General features: G+C 37.2%; 1 protein-coding gene across 1 annotated transcript in view; it reads left to right on the forward strand.

The window, feature by feature from the left end:
- LOC127622645 (WD repeat and FYVE domain-containing protein 3-like) overlaps positions 1–27,070 on the forward strand; it is a 102,518-nt gene that overhangs the window by 16,344 nt on the left and 59,104 nt on the right. Inside the window, exons 7-18 of the mRNA XM_052096665.1 lie at positions 604–770; positions 3,963–4,430; positions 5,462–5,560; positions 8,636–8,829; positions 9,249–9,706; positions 11,859–12,030; positions 12,263–12,477; positions 19,127–19,239; positions 20,802–21,036; positions 22,567–22,667; positions 24,867–25,085; positions 25,861–26,042. Of these exons, the coding sequence (XP_051952625.1) occupies positions 604–770; positions 3,963–4,430; positions 5,462–5,560; positions 8,636–8,829; positions 9,249–9,706; positions 11,859–12,030; positions 12,263–12,477; positions 19,127–19,239; positions 20,802–21,036; positions 22,567–22,667; positions 24,867–25,085; positions 25,861–26,042 (2,623 nt within the window). The remainder of the gene's footprint in view (positions 1–603; positions 771–3,962; positions 4,431–5,461; positions 5,561–8,635; positions 8,830–9,248; positions 9,707–11,858; positions 12,031–12,262; positions 12,478–19,126; positions 19,240–20,801; positions 21,037–22,566; positions 22,668–24,866; positions 25,086–25,860; positions 26,043–27,070) is intronic.

Consider the following 27,070-nt stretch of genomic DNA (forward strand, 5'->3'; position numbering starts at 1 on the left):
TTTTGGGATTTAGTAATCACACTGGGCCATGTAGCAAACTGCTTATCTGGCGGTGAGAAACTACTGTCAAAAACTAATTAAACTCAAAAAATAAAAGCTTGATTTAAATGGATGTGTGAAATGGCAAAACAAAAAAGACAACAATATATTACTACTGTATAGAAATGTAATGTTTACTGCACATGTAATTAAATTATAATAATTACAAGGCAATATTTCACATTTGTGATTTCATTTGTTGTTTCGGATTGTACTGTGAGCATTTTGTATAAAAGAGCATCATTTGATAAAACAATATTGCAAGGTATGTTGAAAAATTTAAATAATTACATTTTAATTTGACTCAAGTTTGAATTAATTCATTAGAGTAAACACCATTTTGGTAATACAATTTTGTTAAACTGTCAAATACATAATTCAGAAAAATAACCATCCAATAACCACAATATACATTATGATCTCATGTGCACATTCCTTTAAAATGTTCTGGAAATGTCCTGGAAAATTCTGCCTTGAAATGATTGGGAAGCCTAATAGTGCTATCCATTCTGATATGATTGAACAGTTGTGATAATCCTCTGGAATATGTATTGTATCTCCTAGGTTGGAGCAGGCCAAAGAGGATGAATCCAAAGATGCTCTAAAGGACCTGGTGAACCTGGTGACCGCTCTGACCACATATGGTGTTAGTGAGCTGAAACCAGCTGGTCTCACCACCGGAGCACCCTTCCTGCTTCCAGGTTTTGTGGTACCACAACCTTCTGGGAAAGGTCAGCCCTCTGTTAAATGATATTTATGTCACTTTTTATGTCACAGCACAGCTGGGTGTGAAAGTGAATGGGTGATGTGAAATTCCTTTGTATGTTGAACTTTGGTCTGGAAACATTGAAAAATGGAGGTCTTTACAAACATTCAGCTGGCATGTTTACTATGTTGAGGCTTAACAATCCAAGCATTGGTAAAATACTAAAGTATAAATAGTTTTGGTGCTTCTATTCTGCATTAATTGACATTTTTACAGCATTTGGCATTCTTTTCTTGGTTCCCATTTAGGTATGTTATTCTACAAATTAAACTAGACTAGACAATGTCATTTAGCTATGCTGTCCTTTTTTAGATGAAGATTCCTTGTTATACAGATGAAGATTCCTCTTCTTTTTTTTTTTTAATAGCGAGAGACTCAACTGAAATCCTTTTCAAGGAAGGATGCACTGCCCAAAAATGAAAATTCTTTCCCTATGTCTTTCTTCTGTGGAATGCAAAAAAGAGATGTTAAGCAAAATGTTAGAGACTGACAGCCTCAGTCCCCATTCACTTTCATTGTATGGAAAGAAAACGGCTTCTCCTCTTATGTAACCCAGAAGAAAGAAAGTCTTCTAGGCTTGGAATGACACAAGGCTGAGTTAATTACAGAAAAAAAATCATTTTAGGCGGAACGAACCCTTTATGAGCTTGCATATGAATTAACCTAGCTGTAATCAATGGTTGTCGAACCCATTGAGTGAGATTAGCAATATTCGTCCGCTTTGCATCTTCATTTCACTTATTAACCTCCTCATCTGTATTTCCTTTCTCCCCTAAGCATTTAGATTGCACTTTTAATCACACAGAGGGAGTAGAATGGCCTGCTGTTTCTGAGGGAGAATTAAAACATTAGTGTTCACTGGTTTTAAATGGCATTAATTGGACAGAAGGAGGCAAACAGCAGACACCTACTGTGTAATCTGGTTAGGTTATTTGTTTGCCTTGTCTTATGCCTTGCCAAGAGCCATTAAATGCTATAATTAAAATAATGGTGCCAGATAATATTTATGCATCCAGTCGCATCAAGACTTTCTCTTTTCCAACAAGCCAAGAAGCAGTTTATTCCCTATGTTGTGGTGTGGCATTTTTATGCAACCAGCATTAGAGTGCATAAAGGATGAATGCACAAGAATGTGTTTTAAGGTGCAGGATTATAGGGCTGACTTGTTATTTTGCTCTACAATCATGGGATGTTACACACTCCATGCTTTTTATAAACTCTAGTTTGATGCATAGTCTCAGAGTCATCAGTAGTAAAAATGTTAAATGCTAAATTATATCTCCTAACATTTGTGATGCCAGCAATAGACCAATCCCAAATATTGCAGCGCATGCTCAATGAGTAGTGGCAGAATGTCGGCAAGCTGTTGTGTTCGATGTGACAGATCAGACATTTAGTGCTAGCTCCTTTAATTATCACCAAAAGATAATATTCAATTAAATTAGCCATCAGGTTCAAAGCTAGCTATGTTTGGGACTACTAGTACACCTGCTAGTAGGGGTATAACAGTTCACATTTCTTACAGTTCTTTTTGTATCACAATTATTTGGTCACAGGTTCGGTGTGTTCAGAAAAAAAAAAGATGACTGCCAAAACCAAAGTAAAAATACTAACTCTATTTGCTAAACACTTCCCTTTCTAAAAATCACAATGGTTTTACTATTGTAACCATAGTTTGACCATGGTATTTGTCATCATAGTAACCACAAAAGAATCATACATGGTTATTACAGTATATGGAACATACAGTATTACTGTTGTAGAATCATGGGTAATTAAAAAAACATGATTTCTGCTAAAAAAAAAAAAAAAAAACATGGTGACAGTAGTAATGGTTGTTACAGTCAAGGTTACAGTATTAGTAAAACCATGTTACATTTTCATTAGGGTCCTTAACTAAAAAAAAACTTTTTTTTATTTTTTTTTATCTCATTATTAAATCAACATTAACATAATACCTGCATTATTATGCTACATGCATCAACATAAAGTGCATTTCAAACTCAACTTGACAGATATTCACCATTCGGAAACTGCACATCACTATCGAAAGAATAACCATATTAAGATGGATATAAAAGGTATTTTGTAATGCGGCTCAGGTGTATTTATCATATGCTGAAATACCAAATCTTCATCAACCAAGGAAGGCAACATAACTTTTGCAATGAACACCCCAATCTCTTAATTTATTGTTTTGTGTCTGTCCGAATTAGCAACGAGTACCTGCTTAAAACGGAAGGGACTGTGTTTAGTTTTGGCTCTGTGCTTTCCCGGGGTGATGTCGGTCTAAATGATTGCAAACAGTCACAGTTTTGTAAATGTTTTTTGACCATCGCTGTTGTAATTGATTGCAAAAAGAATATGTTCCTAGACAGGAGACTTGAATAATGCATGGTTCTTGATCAGTGACCTGTTTTCTCTGCTTGCTATTTTCAACTACACACAACACGCATGTAGAACTGTGATGTCATCAAGTTGACCCACGTGAAAAACTGTCCATCTACAGAGCCATTCAGATGCATTAGCAGAGGTTGTAACTGTGCTTGTCTATTTGACACTTTGTTTTCTTGAAACTGTGTACCGCAGTGCAAATGCATACTAAATCGTGGGTGGCGAATATGGTTAGATTTTTTACCGAGAACCGTTACGCCCCTAATTGCTAGTAACACCGCAAGTTAAAATCATCGATTAAACGATAGTACAACTCAGACATCATAAATACAGAAATATTCTTGGCTTTAATATTATTATAATGGTATGAGTTTGGATCATACCTGTAATAAGAAGTTCAATGCAAAGTCATTAGTTGGAAATTATCTCATCAGTCCAGTCAGCTCTGTTGATGGAATCCGATAAAAGTGAATCCCTCTGTTTTTGTCTTTGCAATTTTGACAGCCACAGCCCAGCACAACATTTGTTTTAGCTTAACCAGACAATTGAATGGTGATCGCTAACTTTTGAGGACTGTTGGGTCAGCTAACTACAGGTTTGGTTCACTGATCAAAACGTTCTTTTTTGTGACTGTGTCATAGGCTGTGACGTTGCCAAAGTCTATAGAGGGACAGATCAAATGTAGTAAAGGCTAGGCGCAGATCAATGCAAAGTAGATTATTTTTTTGTTTGTTTTTTACAATATATGGATTTCTCGTTTCAGGCCATACAGTCAAGAACATACAGGCCTTTTCTGTGCTTCAGAATGCCTTCTTGAAGGCCAAGAGTGGTCGGTTGGCACGAATGATCCTCGAAGCCATCGCCAACATCTATGCAGCCGACTACGCCAACTATTTCATCTTAGAGGCACAACATACGCTTTCGCAGATTGCAGAGCGAATAGCAAAGCTGCCTGAAGTGCAGTCCAAGTACTTTGAACTGCTAGAGTTTGTTGTCTTTGGACTCAATTACGTACCATGCAAAGAGCTTTTTAGTGTTAGTGTGCTGTTAAAGTCAAGCACTTCCTACGGATGCAGCATCACAGCTACTCGCACTCTTCTCAAGCTTGGACGCCACCACTCTGTCTTCAGTGATGTCTTCCGTGAAGTTGGACTGCTTGAAGTGCTAGTTAACCTGCTCCACAAATATGCAGCACTGTTGAAAGACCCAACTCAAGCCCAGAGCGAGCAGGGTAAGACTTCTAATTATCTTTGCCATTTAAAATGAAAGCACAGTTATGCTAACAAAAATTAACATGGTAATACCAAGGTTTGTTTGGCATGTACCATGGTACTATCATGTTTTTTTGGTCTTATACCATGGTAGTGCCATGATTTTCTTTGTAGTACTTTTAAGCACCCTGTAAATATAATTGCACATGAATAAGGTAATTATCCAGTGCCATAGTGTAACTACAGTATATTAAAGGTGTCATGAATTGGATTTTTATTTAATTTTATAATGTTCCTTGAGGTCCACTTATAATGTTAGTGTGATATTTATTTATTTATTTATTTATTCATAAAAAATAGTCATAATTTAGGAATAGTTGGTTATTTTCTATCAAGTTTTTGTGCCTCTGATTCAAATGCTCCATTTTTTGGGGCATGTGTTCTTGAAGACTTCAGTGTAAATGGCCATTGCTGTGATTGGGTAACACCTTTAAATGTGGTTAAGTGTAAATGCCCCAACCATTACATGCGTCTGTGGTTGTTTTGAAAACTTCGGATGGTTAAAAAAATTATAACCGGAAGAATGTTTGAGCCAGAGTCAGACCCCTAATTAACCCCCTCCACAAACTCCTCTCCAGTCTGAGACAGCATATTAAATAATCACTGTAATTTTCTTGTCTATTTGTGTAATAGATATTACTTTTATTGTTGTTTAAACCAAGACGTGACACAATGGTGTGTATCTTGTTACATAGTTGTGGCATTTTCAGAAATGTCAGATTCTTAAAATAGTGATCCTAACTGACCTATGACATGGAATGTTTTCTACGATTAAATATCAGTAATTGTAAAAAACTGAGTTTAAATATATTTGGCTAAGGTGTATGTAAACTTTGAGTTCAACTGTATATGTGTGTGCCTAGAAGTTTTTTGATTAGCATGCTGTGTTTTGAAGGTATCAGAACTCATTAGCAATTCATACAAGCAATATTTGATATGGCTGTACAAATAATATCTGTCTTTATGGACTGTTCCCTCTCTTTGTGGGCAGGCGATGCAAAGAACAATGTGGCGGAAGAGCAAAAGCAGCTTGCATGGCTTGTCATGGAGACACTCACAGTCCTTTTGCAAGGCTCGAACACCAATGCAGGCAAGTCTTTGTGAATGTTTTCTGGAGTGGGATTTTTTAATGAATGTATGACATTGATATCAAAGCAGATTGAAGTGATGATCAATTGTTCTGAGGAGGATTTATTTTTTTTGAAAGAGGAAATTGCAGGCAATACACGGAGGCTGGAATTTAGACTGACTCAGTAGTTTTGCTGTCACTGGCTGTCTCTTCCTCTTAGCTAGCTCACTCTGAGCTTGAGAGACAGAAAATGAGGCCCCCGGAAAAAACAATTATTAAGATGACTGTGTACATCTCTTTCTATTTTGGTTTCAGCTTTATTTCTCGTTCACTGGCATTGTTCTATTGGTATAATTCTAATAGCAGGTGTTCCTGCATTTATGGTTCAAGCGTACGGGGGCAAATTTGTTGTGATAAACCATATAATGGCTAATTAAACCATGCAACTTTATCTCAATATCCATCCACGAGACCAGGAAGGGATCTGACAAAACTATCCATGAAGCACTATTTGCATGGAGTAAACTCCACCCTCAGGATATTATGCCGGTATGCAGAACCTGTAGTTTCATCCACTTAGAAAAGTCCCACCAAGTATCACATCAAAAGGCCGATTAAGACAATGTTACAGAAAGAAAAAAATATTTGTACTGAATAATTCATAAGTTCTCTAACAAAGAATTTCACTTTTTAAACCCTTTTGTACACTTGCCCTCTAGGCTTTAGGCTAAGTGCATTAGTATATACCCATTTTGCCTTTTTTACAAAATGAGGAGGGAGTAGTCAACATTTCCTGTGGTGATTGACTACATATGTGGCATACAGAAAATCATTTAGACTACTTGATATGGCTAAAGTACTGTAGTTAACCTGGAATATTCCTTAAAACTCTGCCCACAGGCCCTGCAGTAGTCTCAATCTTACTGCTGAGTCAGGCTATGCTCTTAACATTAGCTTTGTAATAATTTCCATTCACTATCATGTCTGCTTCCCAGTCTCTCAACACTCACTCTCACAGATGCTCTCATGCATTGTTAGCCAATTAGATTTCAGTGCAAAAAATGACTGGTAACACTTTACAGTAAGGTTCCATTCGTTAACATTAGTTAATTCATTATGTTCACGAGCTAACAGTGCAATATATTTTGACAACATTTATTAATCTTTGTTAAAGTCAGTTAATAAAAATACAATTGTTCATTGTTCGTTCATGTTAGATCATATTGCATTAACTAATGTTATCATACACAACTTTTGAGTTTAAAAATGTATTACTATATGTTGAAATTAACATTAAAAGCTATAAATATTATTAAATGCTGTAAAATTATTATTCATTGTTAGTTCATGTTAACTAATGTTAACAAATTGAACCTAATTGTAAAGAGTTGCCAAATTACTTAAGTGTTCCAAATTGGGCATTACCATTGGGTTCAACTGGGTGTAGCCAAATACTGTCCTGATGTATTTAATATGTACAGCCATGGACAAAAGTATTGGCACTGACATACATTTTGTGTTTTGCAAAGTTTGCTGCTTCAGTATTTGTAGATTTTCTTTTTACATGTTTCTATGGTATACTGGAAAACAATGATATATATTTCATAAGTTTTAAAAACTTTTATTGGCAAAAACATTCAATATATGCTGAGTCAATATTTACGGTGTTGACCCTTGTTCTTCAAAACCTCTGCAATTCCCTCTGACAAGCTGGATATCAGCTTCTGGGCCAAAGTCTTACTGATGTTGGGCGATCCAGTCTTGCCTTTTAAGTGCTCGGAATGTATCACAATTTGTGGGCTTCTGTTTGTCCACTTGCCTTTTGAGGATTGACCACAGGTTCTCTGTGGGATTAAGATCCGAGGAGTTGCCTGCCCACAGATCCAAAATTTCAATGTAATGATCTCCGAGCCACTTCATTATCACTCTTGCCTTGTGACATGGTGCTCCATCATGCTGAAAAGTGCACGGATCATCATCAAAGTGCTCCTTGGTAATTGGGAGAAGTTGCTCTTGCGATGGTTTTGATACCATTCTTTATTCATGGCAGTGTTTTTGGGCAGAATAATGAGCGATCCCACTCCCTTGGATGAAAAACAACCCCACACATGGATGGTCTCAGGATGCTTCACTGTTGACATGACACAGGACTCATGGTAGCGTTCATCTTTTCTTCTCTGGACAATCGATTTTACAGTCCCAAACAGTTGAAAGGGGGTGTCATCAGTGAAAATAACATTGCACCAGTCTTTTTTTTTTGTCCAATCCTTGTACTTCCTGCAGAATTTCAGTCTGTCCTTGATGTTTTTCTTGGAGAGAAGTGGCTTCTTTGCTGCCCTTCTTGACAGCAGGCCATTGTCCAAAAGTCTTTGCCTCACTGTGCACGCAGATGCACTCACACCCACCTGCTGCCAATATTTAGCAAGCCCTGCAATGGTGGTGACGCGTAGCTGACTCCTCAGTAGGAGACGGTCCTAGCACTTGCTGGACACTCTGGGACGTCCTGAAGCCTTCTTCACTGCAATTTAAACTCTCTCCTTGAAGTTCTTGATGATCCGGTAATCTTCTTTCATGTGCAATATTCTTTGCAGCAATTTCCTTGCATTTGAGGCCATTTTGATGCAAAGCAATGATGCCTGCACGTATTTCACTGGAGATAACCATTGCTTACAAGAACACAATGATTGGAAGCACTTCTTCCCTCCTTATATTGCAATCAGTCTGCTCTTATCATCCAATCAAAATGATAGAATGATTTCACCTGACTAGTACTCATTCACACTTTCCCAGGTGCAGCTGATATGATTAGTGAAATGATGTTTGCTGGTCATTTTGTGCCAGGGCCTAAAAACAGTGAAATTTGGGTTTTGGTGATATAGTTAATTGTTTTTGGCCAATGAAGCTTTTTGCAATTCTTTAAAATGCATCTGATCACTCTGAACTATAATCTAGAAACAATGTGAATCAGCACCACAACATCTGAAGCAGCAAACTTTGCGAAACACAAAATGTATGTCACTGGCAATACATTTGGCCATGGCTGTACATTTAACATCTATGTCTAACAATAAAATCATCAAATTATCTCACTCTTAGGTTTGTTCCGTGAGTTTGGAGGTGCGCGATGTGTACACAACATCGTGAAGTACCGTCAGTGTCGTGAGCATGCTCTAATGATCATTCAGCAGCTGGTGCTGTCGCCGTCTGGAGATGATGACATGGGCACGCTGCTGGGCCTTATGCACTCCGCACCATCAACAGAGCTACAGCTCAAAACTGACATATTGCGGGTGAAAAGGCACATTCATTACTCTAGCAAACTTCACTTCACTTCACTTTTGTGATGCAAAGGACACCTTTTTTTTTCATCATATTTACATAAATGGGGTTAGGAACATTTTATTTCATGATTAACTTTTAATCCACATAATTGAAATGCCCCATGACATCAATTGAAAAAAGCAGTTTTATTTCCTGTGTTGATAGATTTTATATTGAAACAGGAAGTTCGAGTGTAATGTATTGAAGGACTTTTTTTTTTTTTTTTTTACCAACAAGCTTTAGTTACATCACAGCCATGAACCCACGGCTTTGGTCCAAGCTATTAGACATTGACTAAAAGCCACAAAACTCCAAATTTGATTTCATGAGGTCTTTGTTCATTTGAATTAACTTAACAAACCTGTTCATTGTTTCTCTTTAACTTTAGGCTTTACTTACTGTGCTGCGTGAGAGCCACCGTACACGCACCGTCTTCCGCAAGGTCGGCGGCTTTGTGTATGTGACCTCACTGCTGGTTGCCATGGAGCGTTGTCTCTGTTCTCCACCTGTCAGCGGTTGGGAGAAGGTCAACCAGAACAAAGTCTTTGAACTTCTAAACACTGTTTTCTGCACACTAACAGCAGCCATGCGTTACGAACCAGCCAACTCGCAATTCTTTCGCACCGAGATCCAGTACGAGAAGCTGGCCGATGCAGTGCGACTGTTGGGTTGTTTTTCTGATGCTAAAAAAGTTGGACCAGTGACCGTGTTCCCCTCAAATGCCCAACCATTCCAACGATTATTGGAGGATGAGATCATGCCTGCAGAAAACGTGTGTCCCACACTCAAACACTGCAGCAAGCTGTTCATTTACCTATACAAGATGGCCACAGACTCATTTGACAGGTGTGGATACTCATTTTACAGGTTTTTTCTTGATTGATTCAAAGGGTCAATGTGTTTTAGTATGAATTCCTCTGACTACACTCTAATAGTGTGTAGTTGTCATTAATGAAACATTATCAGATGTCATTACTTTCAAAAGAGTTGTAGAGGCCTTTACATTCCATCTAATGGTAGCTGTGTTATGGACTTATGTCTGTTTTAGATTAGCATGATCTTTAGTTCATCTGATAAGTTCTACGTGCCATGCCATGAGAAACTAACTGCTTTCCTTTCTCACTCTATCTCGTTTCTTTTTCTCTTGTAACCTCTGGCATTGCCTGGCTGCACATGCGGGTTTTTGTGGATGGCTGTGTGAATGTTGGATCTATCTGTATGTTGATTTTTGGGTCGTGACTCTATGTGTTCATCGTGTAGTCGTGCTGAGCAGGTGCCTCCCTGCTTGACTCACGAGACCTCACTGCCCTCTCCTTGGGGCACTCCAGCAATCGCCAGGAAGAGGTACTGCCTTCTGCCACCTCTTCCTTTTCTCCCTGTCTTTTCCTTTTTTTCCTACTATATGCTGATCAGAGAATTTATTTTCCACTCAATTTTCCTCTCACTTTCTTAAGTCAACTTTTCCCCTCTTTATCCCTCTCTTCATTAAAATTTTCTTTTCAGGAATGGGTACAAGTACCCAAGTGGTTTATTCTGATGAAACCTGTCAAGAAAATGTCCTGGTTCTATTTTACTCCAAAATAAAAAATTTATTATATTTTGCATATAGAATATGAAGCCTATTTTGGGACGATTAAGATTTTTTACATTGTGAGATTAATTTCATGACAATTACACTCATTTTAATCCTCAATTCTCATTACTGCATTGCGAGAAAAGATGGTCATTATGATATTCTCGTTAATGAAAATGATGTATTATTTAAATTGTAAATTATTCATACATCATAGTAGTGCTGCCTTGGTATGCCTTTAATTATTTTAATAATAAAAAAAAAACATGGGAATAGTTAATGTAAAGCATCCAGATGTGTAACAGTAATGTGAACTGGGGTTAAAATGTGTCTAAGTGTTATTGTCACAATGCAAAAAAAAATTAGGCTTCGTTTTCTTTAATGCAAATTATAAAATCATGATTTCTTTTTTTATTGATTGGGGAACATTTTCTTTCATGAGAATCACTCAATAATTGTTTGACGTTCAACTTCAAACTAGAAAGGGGCCTCGTTTTAATTTTGTGATTGGTTTCTGTGTCATTTTCAGAGGTACCTTGGTGTCTGATTAATCAGACAGCAATTTATATGAACACTGTTCACAGTGGCTTTCTTTCTGTGGCAGTAACAGCATTCAACACTTAGAGTATTGGAGTGTTGTATCATAGGACGAATTCTTCCTTTCAAAAATGGTTTGATGGAGCGCAACTAAATGATACAGAATGCTGGAGTCTTGACAATTTTTTAAAACACTTGACACTTGTATGTACGTTTAACTTGGCATACCGTCACAAGTTAAACATGGCACAACATCTAGACCCAGACATACAGACTTTACATAGGCAAATAATAAAAACAATACCCCAAAATACCAATTGATGTTTCATTCAAGTACTCAAGTAGACAAAATGCCCATCCCTATTTCTCTCCATCTGTCTCGTGCCTTTCTTGATATTTGTGTTTCTGTCCTGTATTTATTTCCCTCTCATTAGATCCCTCTCATCTTACTTTTCTTCTACTTAATCAACTTTGTTTTCAAAATATTTTCTTTTTCCTCATCAGCACTACCTCATCTGCCATGTTGAACTACTTTGTTTACACCCAAAGCGTGCAATTGCAAAAATGTCCTCCTCTGGTTGTGCTGACACCTTTTTTTCAGCCTGTTACTTTTTCTCATGCTCTCTGCGGGGAGTTTTGATTTATAATTAATATTATATCAAAGCTGATGTTCTCAAATCTTTGTGCTGTATTTAAGAGTAAGTCTAACTTTGACCGAAAAATTCTACTGATTAACAAAATTGCTGTCCAAGTAGAAACTACAAAGTAAAAATACATAAAAGAATAGCATAACTCATGAAGCTTTATTGCACTGCTGTAGATTCCAGACACTGAGACTTATTACTGAGCCTAAGACGAGTGATTTAAGTGATCTCTTTTTCCAAATAGACATGGCAACCACAGCTCATCCAACTCTGCTCCCGGTAAAGCCCTAACAGACCTAAAGCTGCACTTGGCGAATCCATCTCAACATTCTTCAGACCCTGTAGTCATCCACCCTGGAGCAGTGTTGGCAATGCTCGACCTTCTACCCTCCGTTTCGTCTGACAAACAGCCGGAGGTATGAGCTGCTTATTTGTAGACATAGGCTCTGAATCAAAACATAGTCAGCAATCATTTAGTCCATTTACTGTAGGTTTGCTGACATCTTTTGAGGGTGTGCTCTAATGCCGAGTTAAGTGTGAGAGGTTAGTAAGATGGCCAAATATTTTTGCAGCTTTAAATTGCTATAAAGATTGCTTTGAGTGTTTAGCTGAGCCTGAAGCTCACATCATCCTCACTCTGCTCCTCAGCATGCTCTGGACCTTCAGCTAGCAGTTGCTAACATCGTGCAGCTGCTGGTGCATTCAGAGAGGAACCAGCAGATCCTGTGTGAGGCGGGTCTGCACTCACGCCTGCTTCAGCGCTGTAGCTGCGCTTTAGGAGATGAAGATCACCCACTCCACCCACCGCTGCAGAGGATGTTTGAGCGACTGGCCTCACAGGCCCTGCAGCCCATGGTGCTCAGGTAAGTCTATGTTTGTTCATAATGTAAATAGAGATAAAGGAAATTGCTGACTGTGTGAAGAAACTAATGAAGCATTCAGGATCATGCTGTTCAGTAAAAATTAAAAGAGAACTGTGATCTATTTATGGCCTGCAGCATCATGACTTATTGCCTTTTTGTAATACTTTTTTATCAGTTAAACCTTTACAAAGGCTGCTCATCAACTTCCTGTTATGTCTGAGTTTATAATGTCTAGAATAGAATAGAATAGTGCCACACGAGATGTACAACCTTTTTTGGGTACAGCCGTGAAAAATGCATGTGAATGTGCAATTATACAATATAACACTGTATTGTAACCAGACTAAAATGGTACAGAAAAAATAGAGACCAAGCAGTCAACAAAATGTCTTGTCGCTTTTGTGGTTAGAACAAAAACTCAGATTTACATTGAAAAAATAGCTTTTGTTGTTTGTTACAGAACTACCAGAGGCCCAGCTTTTTGTCCAGTACATTAGCAATATTATTTGTGATTATGTAATATATACACACACACTGGCAGCCAAAAGTTTGGAATAATGTGCAGATTTTGCTGTTTCGGAAGGAAATTGGTACTTTAATTCATCAAAGTGGCATTCAACTGATCACAAAGTATTTTCAGGACATTACTGATGTAGAAAATAACACCATCACTTTCAAAAAATCATTTTTGATGAGAACTCTTTGAAGTAGTTTAAGTAGTTTCATGTAAAATGTCAAATTGTAATAGTAATTTTTCAAGTTTTTAATGTCCTGACTATACATTGTTATCAGTTGAATGCCACTTTGGTGAATAAAAGTACCAATTTCTTTCCATACAAGCAAAATCTGTGCATTATTCCGAGAGAGAGAGAGAGAGAGAGAGTGAGAGAGTGAGAGAGAGTGTGTGTGTGAGCGTGTATTTATAACTTTGTGGGGACCAAATATCCCCATAAGGATAGTAAAACCCGAAATGTTTTACCTTGTGGGGACATTTTGTCAGTCCCCATGAGGAAAACAGCTTATAAATCATAATAAATTATGTTTTTTAAAAATGTAAAAATACAGAAAGTTTTCTGTGAGGTTTAGGGGTAGGGTTAGGTTTAGGGGATGGGATATAAAGTTTGTACAGTATAAAAACCATTATGTCTATGGAAAGTCCCCATAAAACATGGAAACCAAACATGTGTGTGTGTGTGATTTCACAGACATATTAGCAAACTATAGTTTTGGCAAGTCGTTTAGGACATCTACTTTGTGCATGGCATAAGTAATTTTCCAACAATTGTTTACAGACAGATTGTTTCACTTTTAATTGACTATATCACAATTCCAGTGGGTCATAAGGTTACAATACACTAAGTTAACTGTGCCTTTAAGAAGCTTGGAAAATTCCAGAAAATTATGTCAAGTCTATAGAAATTTAGCCAATTAGCTTCTGTTAGGATATGCACCTGTGTATGTATTTTAAGGCCTACCTTCAAACTCATTGCCTCTTTCCTTGACATCATGGGAAAATCAAAAGAAATCAGCCAAGACCTCAGAAAAACAATCGTGGTCCTCCACAAGTCTGGTTCATCCTTGGGAGAAATTTCCAAATGCCTGAAGGTACCACGTTTATCTGTACAAACAATAGTATGCAAGTATCAACACCATGGAACCACGCAGCCATCATACCAATCAGGAAGGAGACGCATTTCTGCCTCTTAGAGATTAACGTATTTTGGTGCGAAAAGTTTATATCAATCCCAGCACAACAGCAAATGTCCTTGTGAAGATGCTGGAGGAAACAGGTAGACATGGGGGTCAAAGATCTTACTTTTTTGGTGAAATGTCCTCTGTTCTAATGAAACAAAAATGTAACCATTTGGCCATAATGACCATCATTATATGTGGTGGAAAAAGGGTGAGGCTTGCTAGCCGAAAAACACCATCTAAACCGTTAAGCATGGGGGTGGCAGCATCGAGTTGTGGGGGTGCTTTGCTGCAGGAGGGACTGGTACACTTCACAAAATAGGTGGCATCAGGAGGAAGGAAACTTATGTGGATATATTGAAGCAACATCTCAAGACATCAGCAAGGAAGTTAAAGCTTGGTTGCAAATGGGTCTTTTGGACCCAAAAGGACAACAAAGTCAAAGTACTGGAGTGGCCATCACAAAGCCCTGACCTTAATCCGATAGAAAATTTGTGGGCAGAATTGAAAAAGCATGTGCAAGCAAGGAGGCCTACAAACCTGACTCCGTTAGACCAGTTCTGTCTGGAGGAATGGGCCAGAATTCCAGAAACTTATTGTGAGAATCTTGTAGAAGGCTACCCAAAACGTTTGACACAAGTTAAACAATTTAAAGGCAATGCTACCAAATACTAACAAAGTGTATGTAAACTTCTGACCTACTGTGAATGTGATGAACGAAATTAAAAGCTGAAATAAATATTTCTAAAGTAGTGATGCTAACTGACCTAAGACAGGCAATGTTTTCTATGATTCATTGTCAGGAGTTTAAATGTATTTGGCTAAGGTGTTTGTAAACTTCTGACTGCAACTGTGTGTGTGCGAGCATGCGTATATAGAGAGAGAGAGAGAGAGAGAGAGAGATGGTTTTTTTTTTTGTTTTTTTATTGTTCACTTTTATTTATCTACATATATGTTTGTATATTACTATTGCTTTGGCAATATTGTGCTATTTTACACAGTCATGCCAATAAAGCTCAATTGAATTGAGAGAGAGAGAGAGAGAGATATCTGAGAGAGATATACAGTGGGTACGGAAAGTATTCAGACCCCCTTAAATCTTTCACTCTTTGTTATATTGCAGCCATTTGCTAAAATCATTTAAGTTCATTTTTTTTCCTCATTATTGTACACACAGCACCCCATATTGACAGAAAAACACAGAATTGTTGACATTTTTGCACATTTATTAAAAAAGAAGAACTGAAATATCACATGGTCCTAAGTATTCAGACCCTTTGTTCAGTATTTGTTAGAAGCACCCTTTTGATCTAATACAGCCATGAGTCTTTTTGGGAAAGATGCAACAAGTTTTTCACATCTGGATTTGGGTATCCTCTGCCATTCCTCCTTGCAGATCCTCTCCAGTTCTGTCAGGTTGGATGGTAAACATTGGTGGACAGCCATTTTCAGGTCTCTCCAAAGATGCTCAATTGGGTTTAAGTCAGGGCTCTGGCTGGGCCATTCAAGAACAGTCACAGAGTTGTTGTGAAGCCACTCCTTCGTTATTTTAGCGGTGTGCTTAGGGTCATTGTCTTGTTGGAAGGTGAACCTTCGGCCCAGTCTGAGGACCAGAGCACTCTGGAGAAGGTTTTCGTCCAGGATATCCCTGTACTTGGCCGCATTCATCTTTCCCTCGATTGCAACCAGTCGTCCTGGATGCTGCCACCACCATGCTTCACCATGCTTCACTGTTGAGACTGTATTGGACAGGTGATGAGCAGTGCCTGGTTTTCTCCACACATACCGCTTAGAATTAAGGCCAAAAAGTTCTATCTTGGTCTCATCAGATCAGAGAATCTTATTTATCGCCATCTTGGAGTCCTTCAGGTGTTTTTTAGCAAACTCCATGCAGGCTTTCATGTGTCTTGCACTGAGGAGAGGCTTCCGTCGGGCCACTCTGCCATAAAGCCCCGACTGGTGGACGGCTGCAGTGATGGTTGACTTACTACAACTTTCTCCCATCTCCCGACTGCATCTCTGGAGCTCAGCCACAGTGATCTTTGGGTTCTTCTTTACCTCTCTCACCAAGGCTCTTCTCCCCCGATAGCTCAGTTTGGCCAGACGGCCAGCTCTAGGAAGGGTTCTGGTCGTCCCAAACGTCTTCCATTTAAGGATTATGGAGGCCACTGTGCTCTTATGAACCTTAAGGGCAGCAGACATTTTTTTGTAACCTTGGCCAGATCTGTGCCTTGCCACAATTCTGTCTCTGAGCTCTTCAGGCAGTTCCTTTGACCTCATGATTCTCATTTGCTCTGACATGCACTGTGAGCTGTAAGGTCTTATATAGACAGGTGTGTGGCTTTCCTAATCAAGTCCAATCAGTATAATCAAACACAGCTGGACTCAATTGAAGGTGTAGAACCATCTCAAGGATGATCAGAAGAAATGGACTGCACCTGAGTTAAATATATGAGCGTCACAGCAAAGGGTCTGAATACTTAGGACCATGTGATATTTCAGTTTTTCTTTTTTAATAAATGTGCAAAAATGTCAACAATTCTGTGTTTTTCTGTCAATATGGGGTGCTGTGTGTACATTAATGAGGAAAAAAAATGAACATATATATATATATATATGAGAGAGAGAGAGAGAGAGAGAGATAGCCTACCACATATGAGCTCATTTTGAACATCTAATTTTGTTTGTAGCAAGACAACATTAGTCTGTTAAAAATCGTTTTTTCTCCTGGCATCCTGCATGATTGAGTCTTTTTTTTTTATTATTATTTGATCTTATCACAGCTGCAGGTTTGCATAAAAGGAAACTGATCAAATTTGACACATCTCAATATTGTTCAAAGCTCTCCGTGGGTAGTTTCTAAGTAAAACCCCCCAACGTATTAGCGATTTCAATTTTCCGCATGGCTGGTCTAATGTGATGGTAGATGCAGATTCCCTTCACTACAAAATACAAAACAAAACAGCAATTCACCTCAGCTCATTTGAGGAGTCAAACACAGCCTCATATTTTGCCTTAAATTCAATGCTTGAGTCAGTTATGGAAAAATCCTTCTATAAAATGAATGCCTAAAGTTGATCCAGTTAGTTTTACAGTTTTACATCTTATACATACAGTGGGGTTCAAAAATCCACTTGTAAAACTGCTTTTATGTTTATAACAAATTGTATTATCAGTAGTGGTGTAAAATGTTTAATTGCATGATTTTTCATAGTTAATTGTTATTTATTGCAGATTTTGAAAGTGCTGGAAATTTACTCTACATATACTTATATTCCTGTTAAAATACATTTATTTCCTTCTTAGAAAAGAAAACTATATGTAACAATAATTAGTATTAACATTCACAACAAACAAAGCCTTCTATCACATAAACAAAGAAATGCACTAAAATAGAAATTCTTCAAGTAACAAAATGTTTCTTGAAGTCTAAGTGGGAGGTTGATTAAAGGAGAAAACTAGTCCCCAAACATTATGTTAAGTATTTGTTGCAATGGACATTAAATCTCTTAAACCATTATGTTATACAATATTAATCAGATGGCAGGATATAAATAAAGCGCTATAGGATATATTAAGCGCTGCTTTTTCTACACTAACTTTTTCTGTCAAATCTATGTATGGCAGAAATGGTAAGAGTAGTATGGTAGTATGCCATTCCAAATACTTCCAACATCTTGTTCTGCTTTAAGCGCTGCCACTGACCACGTAATGATACTTCATCTGAATTGTCCGGTAATCATTAGCTGATGCCTAAAAAGATTTGTGGAAACCGGGTCAAAGTTGACCTTTTTTTAAATGAGATGCACATCAATAAACCGTACACGGGAAAACAAGCTAGCCTACCACAGCAATCCCTCATCTGTGGCATTTATTGTATGTTTGGTTTTAGGTGATAGTTAAGACTTTAAGTGCTTCTGTGGTAATTCAGTTCCACGTTACACTCGATGTTTGTTACAAGTCCAATCTGTGTTTGTTTTGTTAGACGTTCTTTCCCCTTCACTTGATCACTGCCACAGAATCACATATACAGACATCGCCTGTCAGTCAACTCGGGAACACGCATTCACAGCAGCTGGACTGGCCTGAAAATTAGCGTCTTAGCGTGATCTGAGCTAAAGAAGCATTATCTATGATACTAATGTTGTCAGATTTTACTACTGATATGAAATATGTCCTTTGATTGTTATCTAGACCAACCATTTTGGAGATTTCGGTTTCATATTACCCCATTCAAGTCGATAAGAGCTGTACGTTTATTCCAATTATATACATAGAAAATAGCTGCCCGAAAGTGGACTGACTTGCTTTGTGACTTTGAAATGTCTGTATCCAATGTGAAAATTGGAAAATGCATTAAGCGCGTTAAAGAAAAATGAACGTGTTAATCATTTTAAATTAATCGCTTGCGTTAGCGGAATAATTTTGACAGCTCTATTTATCCGTATAAAAATTTTAGCAAAAAGTTGAAGTGAATTGATTTGCTCGTGTAGCTGATTTCACAAGTTTGTGCAAACCCTGATGATCCATATTACCCCAGCAAGATTTCAGTATGTTCTAAAGAACATCTTGTGTGCTTCAAAGTTAGCAAGAATATTGTACCTATTGTACAAGGGAGTTAACACGGTCAATGTCACAAATTTGCTTATTTGATTACTGACCTATATACATACTGCAAAATCTTAAATATGCCTTCTTAATTTTACATTATAATGTTTCTTTTGTTGTAATATTTTCAAAATACAAAAATTTGATTCCATGTTTAAATTTTGATATTTTAACTATGGAATCAGGCTTTTAAATCTCACTGTTTATATCTTTACTTTAAAATTGAGATTTATTGTCATTTTGTCCTTGATTTCGAAGTACTTTTATCATGCTGGGATAGCAAGTGGATGCTTATTGTGTGGTTTTAATCGCTGTCTCCATAAAATGCTCTTTTTAATATGTTTTTCAGGGAATTTTTACGGCTAGGGAATCCTCTCAATTGTGGTGCCTGGGACAAAAAGCTCCTGAAGCAGTACCGGGTCCACAAGCCGAGCTCCCTCAGCTATGAATCTGAAATGCGAAGTAAGAAAAAAAAGAAGTGAATGCAGAAATACTTCTAGAACTGTCACTGTGTTTCTGTACAATCCTCCAAACAGTTTGTGTCATTGTTGTGTGGACTTGTCTCTGTGATTTCTCTGTGAGCCGGTGAAAGGAGGGACATTTCTTCAGGCTTGACTGAATGTGGACTTTACTGAAATGCAATTAATCAACATCAGAATCAAACAAAACAAATTCCTTTCTCGCTCTCTTCAGCTCTGCCAGCACAGAGCAATTCAATTGAACAGGTTTTTTTTTCCAGAAACAAATTCCCAGTTTCCCTAATTACCAATGGAATTACTTTTCTCCAAGCTAACACCAAGTTCAGCGAGTCCCCTTTGAATGTGTTAATTTAAAAGGTTTTCTGCTTGCTTACTTGAATGCATGTGATTCTGCAATCTGTCCAGTGTTCAGTACAAGCAGTACATTTTATTGGTTATACACACAACAGAATGAGGCTATTTAAAAGATCAAAAACAGATTGAGAGACAATTTTACCAGACAATGTCAGATTTACAAAATTCCTTTGCATTCCTTTTTTAACCTTTTGCCCTTTCCGTTACACTGGTTCACTCTTTACACACCAACACAAACATTAGATGAAGAAATGACAAAATTCATACATAAATAATACCATGTGTATTATTTGCCTAAATAACAGTGGCCCAATCAAGTGTTTGGAAACTTAAGGCACACTTAAAAATTTATGGATTTCATTAAATAGATTAAAAAATATTTCCAAACCAATCTAAAAACAAAATTGTACTATACCTTTTTTCAGCATTAGCTTACTTTTCTTGTCATTAATTCAATTACTTTTTAACCAAGAAATGTAAAAAAAAAAGAAAATTTCTTAATTTTGAACAATACATCTATAATTAGATTAACTTTTTGGTGAAGTGTTTTGCTTACTAAAGTGTATATGTTCGATTTCTTTAAAATTGGTTATACAATGTAAAACGTACATTTGTACAGTTTTATGTGTCCAAATACTTTTTGGGGCCAATGTACATGGTATTTCTTGATAAATTGTCTGATAGTTTGTTGCTCAGACTGAATATATTCAACAATTCTTTATCAGCTTAAAATTATGATTTGGGTGATGCATAAACTCTTACACTTGCTGTAATAAATATTATCTAAATTACATAATGATTGATTCTAATCTTGCATTAATGTTGCCTGGCTCATTTTAATCATGCAGTCTGATGTAATACTAAGAGCAGCAGAATTTAAAAGATGATCCTGGCTGTATCAAAACTTAAAAGCATAAAACGATACGATGTTGGGCAGAGTGTTAGCCTCAGTCACCATTCACTTTCATTGCATTCTATTCATACAATTAAAGTGAACATCTCCGTTTTTGTTTCACAGAAGAAAGTTATACAGGACAACTTGAGAATAAGTAAATGATGATAGTGATATATATGTGTATTTAATAATTATTTGTATTTTTTTTGGTGAACTATCCCTTTAAGAGTGTTTTGGACTGTTATATTTTATATAGTACTTTAACCCTACCAACATTTGACCTTTTGCATCTCCAGACAGCATGACATTGTCCATGGAGGGTTTTGGGCCAGACAGCGTATTCACGATTAATGAGGACAACAGCCAGTACAGAATCAGCAGAAGTCTAGTGCGCTCTGCTGAGGATAGCACTGTGCCCCTCACCCGAGTCAAGTGCCTAGTCTCCATGACAACGCCCCATGACATCCGTCTCCATGGCTCCTCTGTCACACCTGCTTTCGTGGAGTTTGACACGTCATTAGAGGGATTCGGGTAAGGCGACCATCTTTTGAAAATCAAAAAATTATTTGTTTACATAGTCACTGTTTGTAAACAAGAGATATCTGTTTACTTGTTAGACATCAGAGATTTATTGTTTTTACCAACTGCATACATTGATCAAAAATCAATTCAGTGTTGTGCTTTTAAAAGCTTGACCTAGTTTAAAGCTACCAAAAACAGAGGCTTGAAATGCGCTTAAATCTCGTAACATAATCACAGTTCGAAGCGCAAGAAAGAATCCACACTGAGCCTCCATCTGTTTCTGTTTAACAAAATCCCATCAGAATGGAATGTAAACTGGAAATAACAGATCTTTTAATATGTCAGCACTTTCATTAATACTGGAAGTACAATGATTATACTTTGTCTTCTTTTCAAATTATAAAATGGGAAATGTATATTTCTGAAATGGGACAAAATTTCAATTTTTTTTATCCAACACACTTAACTCTGACCCACATGCTTCAAATACTATTAGTTGTACACAGATATAATTTTTTTACTGTATCCCAAAGGCCTTACTGTCAGTTTAACAATGCTATTATACAGCACTTCTACCGCACAATGAACTACCATTCAACCTTTACCAGCTAAACAGACAAATTTAATTGTGCATATTTTATGTCTTAGTCAGAATTCTCCCCCATCCTTAAATACTTTCTTCTTCATCTGAATAGAACATGGAGTTTAGAATAATTGAAGACGTAAAAGTCACTTGTACTGGCCCACATTTCATCTTGCAAATGTTGAGAAAATGCACACACACTCTCACTCACACACACCGTGTGCTCTCCATCTGCCTTCATGAAAAATTCATGTAAACGCGTTCGGTATTGGGGCGTACGGACCAGCCTAATGGTGACGCCACAGCTGGGCTTAGAGCTTTTTGGTTTATGAGGGAGCACTCAGTGTGAAGGGGGTGGACATTAACCCCCTCAAACACAGTCACATGTCTGGTGGGGAAGTGTTAATGTGCAGCTTTTTTTGGGTGGGTGCTTCTATTGTCAGTGTGGGGTGGTAAGTTTATTAGGCCACAGATTTTTCAATATTAAAATTATATTTGAGGCTTCCTTTGTTAGAGTTAATTAGCTTCCATAGAGACTCTTTTAGAAGCTGTTTTGAGTGACACTGGGTTTTCTGTATATTTGATGAATCACAGAATGCTTAATGAATTAGAGATTGACTGAAATATTGCATAAGGACGCACAATTTCCATATTTCTAAACCATCAAACATCATAAACATATAGTCTGATCGCCTGTTTTTTCGGTGACTTTTCTAATGTGGTAAAAAAACAATGTAATGCAGTGCTGTTATGATAAGCACATTGTGCAAATGTTACATAAAGCATGACACCCACAAAAATAAATCCACATCTCCTCTTTAAGCCTCCAATGTGAAATATTCTCTTATTTTATCTCAGAGAGGCAAGAAAAAAATTTGCTAAATGCCTGGCCCATGGGAATTCCTAATTAATTGACATTTATTTTTTATTTCCTGCTTGTTTCCTGCTCTCTCCAGCTGTTTGTTTTTGCCCAGTCTGGCCCCTCACAATGCACCGTCCAGCAATGCCAACACATCTGGAGTCAGTGACGGGGCAGTGGTCAGCGGCATGGGAAACGGTCTGTATACACAAACATGCATAAACCCTTGATTTGCACAACACCAGCCAGCAGCCTTTTACTTTAATGGGGAAATGCTAATATTTTATGAAGATGAAGCCCAAAATATGAATAAAATGTTCATTAAATTGAAAAAGTATGCTAGTTATTCATCCATTAAAGGTGAAGAGGATCATGTCTGCATCATTAGCATCGCTAAACGAAATTCAACTCTGCTCATTGGTCGTATAAACAGATATCCCTGCCCCAAATTCACACTATCGGTTGCACCAGTGTTGTAATATTGGGCTGGCCAGGAGATGCTGAAATAAGGAATTTTTGATAGCGCCACATTGTTTACGTTTTCAGGAAAATCAACTTACAAATGGCTTACTTATATTTTTCTCTGCATATTAAGCTGTGATAGAATAAACTATTTTAACATTGAAAAAAATTGCACACATAAGCTTTAAACTAATAATTGAAAAAAAAAAACGAGAGCAAAAGGGATAAAAGGAGTTTGTTTTTGAGTTATGTAGGTGGGATGGAATCGTGAAGGAGGGTGTATCATCTTGTCAGAATTTTAGAAGTGTTTGCACTTGACAAGGGAGAGGAAGAGAGTGAACGAGAGCACAGGAGTGTGACTGTATGTTTTGCGAAGACGCAGGAGTCTAAAAAGAGAAAAGAGAGAGTGTACTGAAACTTGACAGAGCTTGACAGAAATTGTGTGTGTCTTTGCTCCTGTGTGAATGTCACAGTCTCACAGCAGCCCTTAGTGGGCATAGAAGTGCCTATGTAGTATTAATGAGGTGATTCAGGGCTCGCTGCCTCTCCATCTCTCTCGTTTCCTGTCTTTCTCTCTTCATTTTACTGTCTCTATCATTCATCCTCCCCATTTTCTCCTCCCTTCTCTCTATCTATCTATCTATCTATCTATCTATCTATCTATCTATCTATCTATCTATCTATCTATCTATCTATCTATCTATCTATCTATCTATCTATCTTGAATGTGAAAGGATGAGTTCAGTACTTATAGATGGACTCCTGCATCATATCTTCTGACCTATTTTTTGTCAATGACATCATTCCTGCTTTGAGGGTTTCATTCAGCTCCTTTGCAGTCTGGTCCATTGTTCCTGTCTCTCTTCCAGGGGTTTCTTGGTTGTAAGGGTGCAGGCCGAAGTGGATTTGGTGTATCTAAGTAACTTGAGTTAAAGTTTCAAGAATGTGGACTCATCAGGAGTCATTATGTAATTCCAGGGATCTTTGTTTAGTAATAATAATGTTCACTTACAGGAGTAGTTCACCCAAAAATAAAAACTCTCATCATTTACCCTCATAATTTTCCTGACCAATATGACTTAATTTCTTCTGTGGAACACAGGAGATGTTATGCAGAATGTTCCATCTCAGTCACCATTCAATTTCATTGAATGGATAAAAGGTTCATTGAAACTAATGATTGGTGACTTGACAGTCTGCCTTACATCTGCTTTTGTGCTGTAAATGATTACATAATTTAAATGTTCAGGAGAGCAATCCCTTTAAATAAAGGCTTAAAGGGATATTTCACCCAAAAATTTAAATTCTCTCATCATTTATTCACCCTAATGCCATCCCAGACGTGAATGACTGACTTTCAGAACACAAACAAAGATTTTTAGAAGAATATCTCGGCTCTGTTGATCCTTTCAATGCAAGTGAATTATGGCCAGAAAATGTATAAAAGCAACATACAAGTAATCCATAAGACTCCGGTGGTAAAAATCCATATCTAATCCTCTGCTGTTTTTATCCGCTTTCATTGAAAGGACCAACAGAGTTGAGATATTCTTCTAAAAATCTTCATTTGTGTTCTGCTGTAGAAAGAAACAATAAGATTTGGGTGAACTATCCTTTTAAATGTGAGACCATTGAGAACATTGTTTCAGTAAGGTGTGAAATGCTATATATGTTTATAAAGTCAATTATTTTAATAACACCGCTTGAATTCTCCCTTTCCAACAACAATTCAATTGCTGTTCAAGCACCATCAGAATTATAAAGCAATCTTACCTGGCCAATAAAAAGCTACTCATTTTTATGCAGCATTGAACGGCTAAAGTTACTTTTATATAACATTCTGTATACAGAGTATATTGAATGAAAATACACTGATAGTAGTTTGTAAAGAAAGTAGCCCCTAATGTTAAATACTCTTATCTCTCTTATCTTTAGGCGAGCGCTTCTTTCCACCCCCATCCGGCCTTAGCTACTCGACATGGTTTTGTGTTGAACGCTTCAGCACGCCACCCCAGAGCCACGCTGTACGTCTGCTCACATTGGTGCGAAGGGCCACCTCGTCTGAGCAGCACTATGTGTGCCTGGCCATTGTGCTCTCCGCTAAGGATCGATCTCTCATTGTGTCCACCAAGGAAGAACTGCTTCAGACATACAGCAAGTGTTTCCACACCTCTTTCACTTCCTCTTCTACCTCTTCATTTTGTGTTAATGTCTGCAGAGGTTTAAAATTACTCAAATGTTGTGAGATGTAATGCTTCCGAATATCTGCGCGCAGGCCAAGAAATATAATTTACATTGCAAAAAATAGATTTTGCAATGCAGCAAAAGAATAGTGTTACAGTTACATTTTTGTTTAAGTTAGGTTTAATGGAAGTTAAGGTTTTAAGCTTTGGTTGCAATGTAAAGGCGTTTATAAATGGTTAAATATATGCAAGAAAGGCCAATCACAATTCAGTGTGCTAAAAAAGACTAACTGCTATTCCTAAAGGCAAATGTGAAATTGTGATAATTTGAACATTGTCAATTTAAGTCCATGGGAGATTTTCAAGGTTTAATCTTTATGTTTCTTAAAGTGTAATGTTTACAAAAGAAAAATGGCACTCCAAAGAATAAAATTATATACAAAATGTTTGAATGGAATTTGTATATTTAGTTATTCTGGTTTAATTAATTTGGGAAGTTTAATACTTGGCGTTACAGATTTTGAGCTAACCCTAACCAGAATGTTAGAGGAATATCAATACTGTGATTCTGTAAGTATATTTTGGCTTGTGATGTCACAACGTGTATTTATTATGGACAAATGACAATTTGACAATTAAAGCATTTAAATCTAGGGTTTTAGAAAATTTCCCTTCTGAATTGCAGAGGAAAAGTTCCTTTTGTCTGCGGTTAGTTCTCTGACATCATTTCCTCTCTCCCTTTGCAGTGGATGACTTCAGTGAGGAGTCCTCCTTCTATGAGATCCTGCCCTGCTGTGCTCGTTTCCGCTGTGCTGACCTCATCACTGAGGAACAATGGCACCACCTGGTGTTGGTTATGAGCAAAGGAATGCTGAAGAACAGCATGGCAACTCTCTATATCGATGGCCAGATGGTCAGCACAGTCAAGGTGTGGCCCAGCTCCTGATGTGGATACACTTGTTTTGTTTTAACTAAAGTTGATGTTGTAATTTTCTTTTATTGTCCTAGCTAGTTTCTGTTCTGTAAGAGTTGCACCAGTAAATGAGGACCTTGGAATTCTATTTTAGGACAACTTTCATAATGAATTAACATTGACTATAGGTCAAGTAAACCAGGAAGTGGCCTTGTACAGGAGAAGTACATTGAGCTTGTAGTAGTGTCCTTACTAGAACATTGTACACACAACTTACTATTTTGTGGTCAGAATAGTCTGCCTTAAAAATATTCTGCCAAGTTAAGAACAACAGATCTTTGAGTCCTAGAGATGATTGTCTCTATCAAACAAAAAAGCCACCAGTGCTGGTAGTAACAGATTACATGTAATATTGATTACATGATCAGATTACAAAAATCGATTACTTGTAATTAAATTAAATTCGATTTTAAAATACTCTGAATCAGATTACAGTTACTTTTTATGGATTAAATGATTACATATTAATCAGGCAGTAAATTGCACATACTAGACACCAGCCATAATGACACTGAAGATGGAGCGGTAATCCATATCAATGCCGAACCGATTGCATTAGTGTGGTAAAGTTAGTTTTAGTTTAGCAAATTACTTTTGTACTCTGCTTGAAAAATGTGCATGAATGTGCTTTTGCGACAACTTTTTTTTTTTTTTTACGTTAATACACAAATATTACTGGTCTGATTTGTTACCACATATGGATGACATATGTAATGCCAAAATCGCTGGAGAAAGAACATTGTAAGACTTTCTATTTCACTCAGAAACAGACAAATAGCTAGTAAAATCAATTGTCATATTTTGATCCATTTGTAAAAGTTTTAAATTTGTACTGAAGTTTCCTTTAATGCATTTAAGCAACATTATGTCAAAATGGTACAAGCCTTTCCAATTCAGATGCATGTGACATGATATAAACAAGACTTTCTGTTGGTCAGAGGTAATTCAAAAGTAATCCAAAAGCAATCAGATTATATTAATTT

The sequence above is a fragment of the Xyrauchen texanus genome, chromosome 3 (assembly GCF_025860055.1).
Source record: "Xyrauchen texanus isolate HMW12.3.18 chromosome 3, RBS_HiC_50CHRs, whole genome shotgun sequence".
NCBI lineage: Eukaryota > Metazoa > Chordata > Actinopteri > Cypriniformes > Catostomidae > Xyrauchen > Xyrauchen texanus.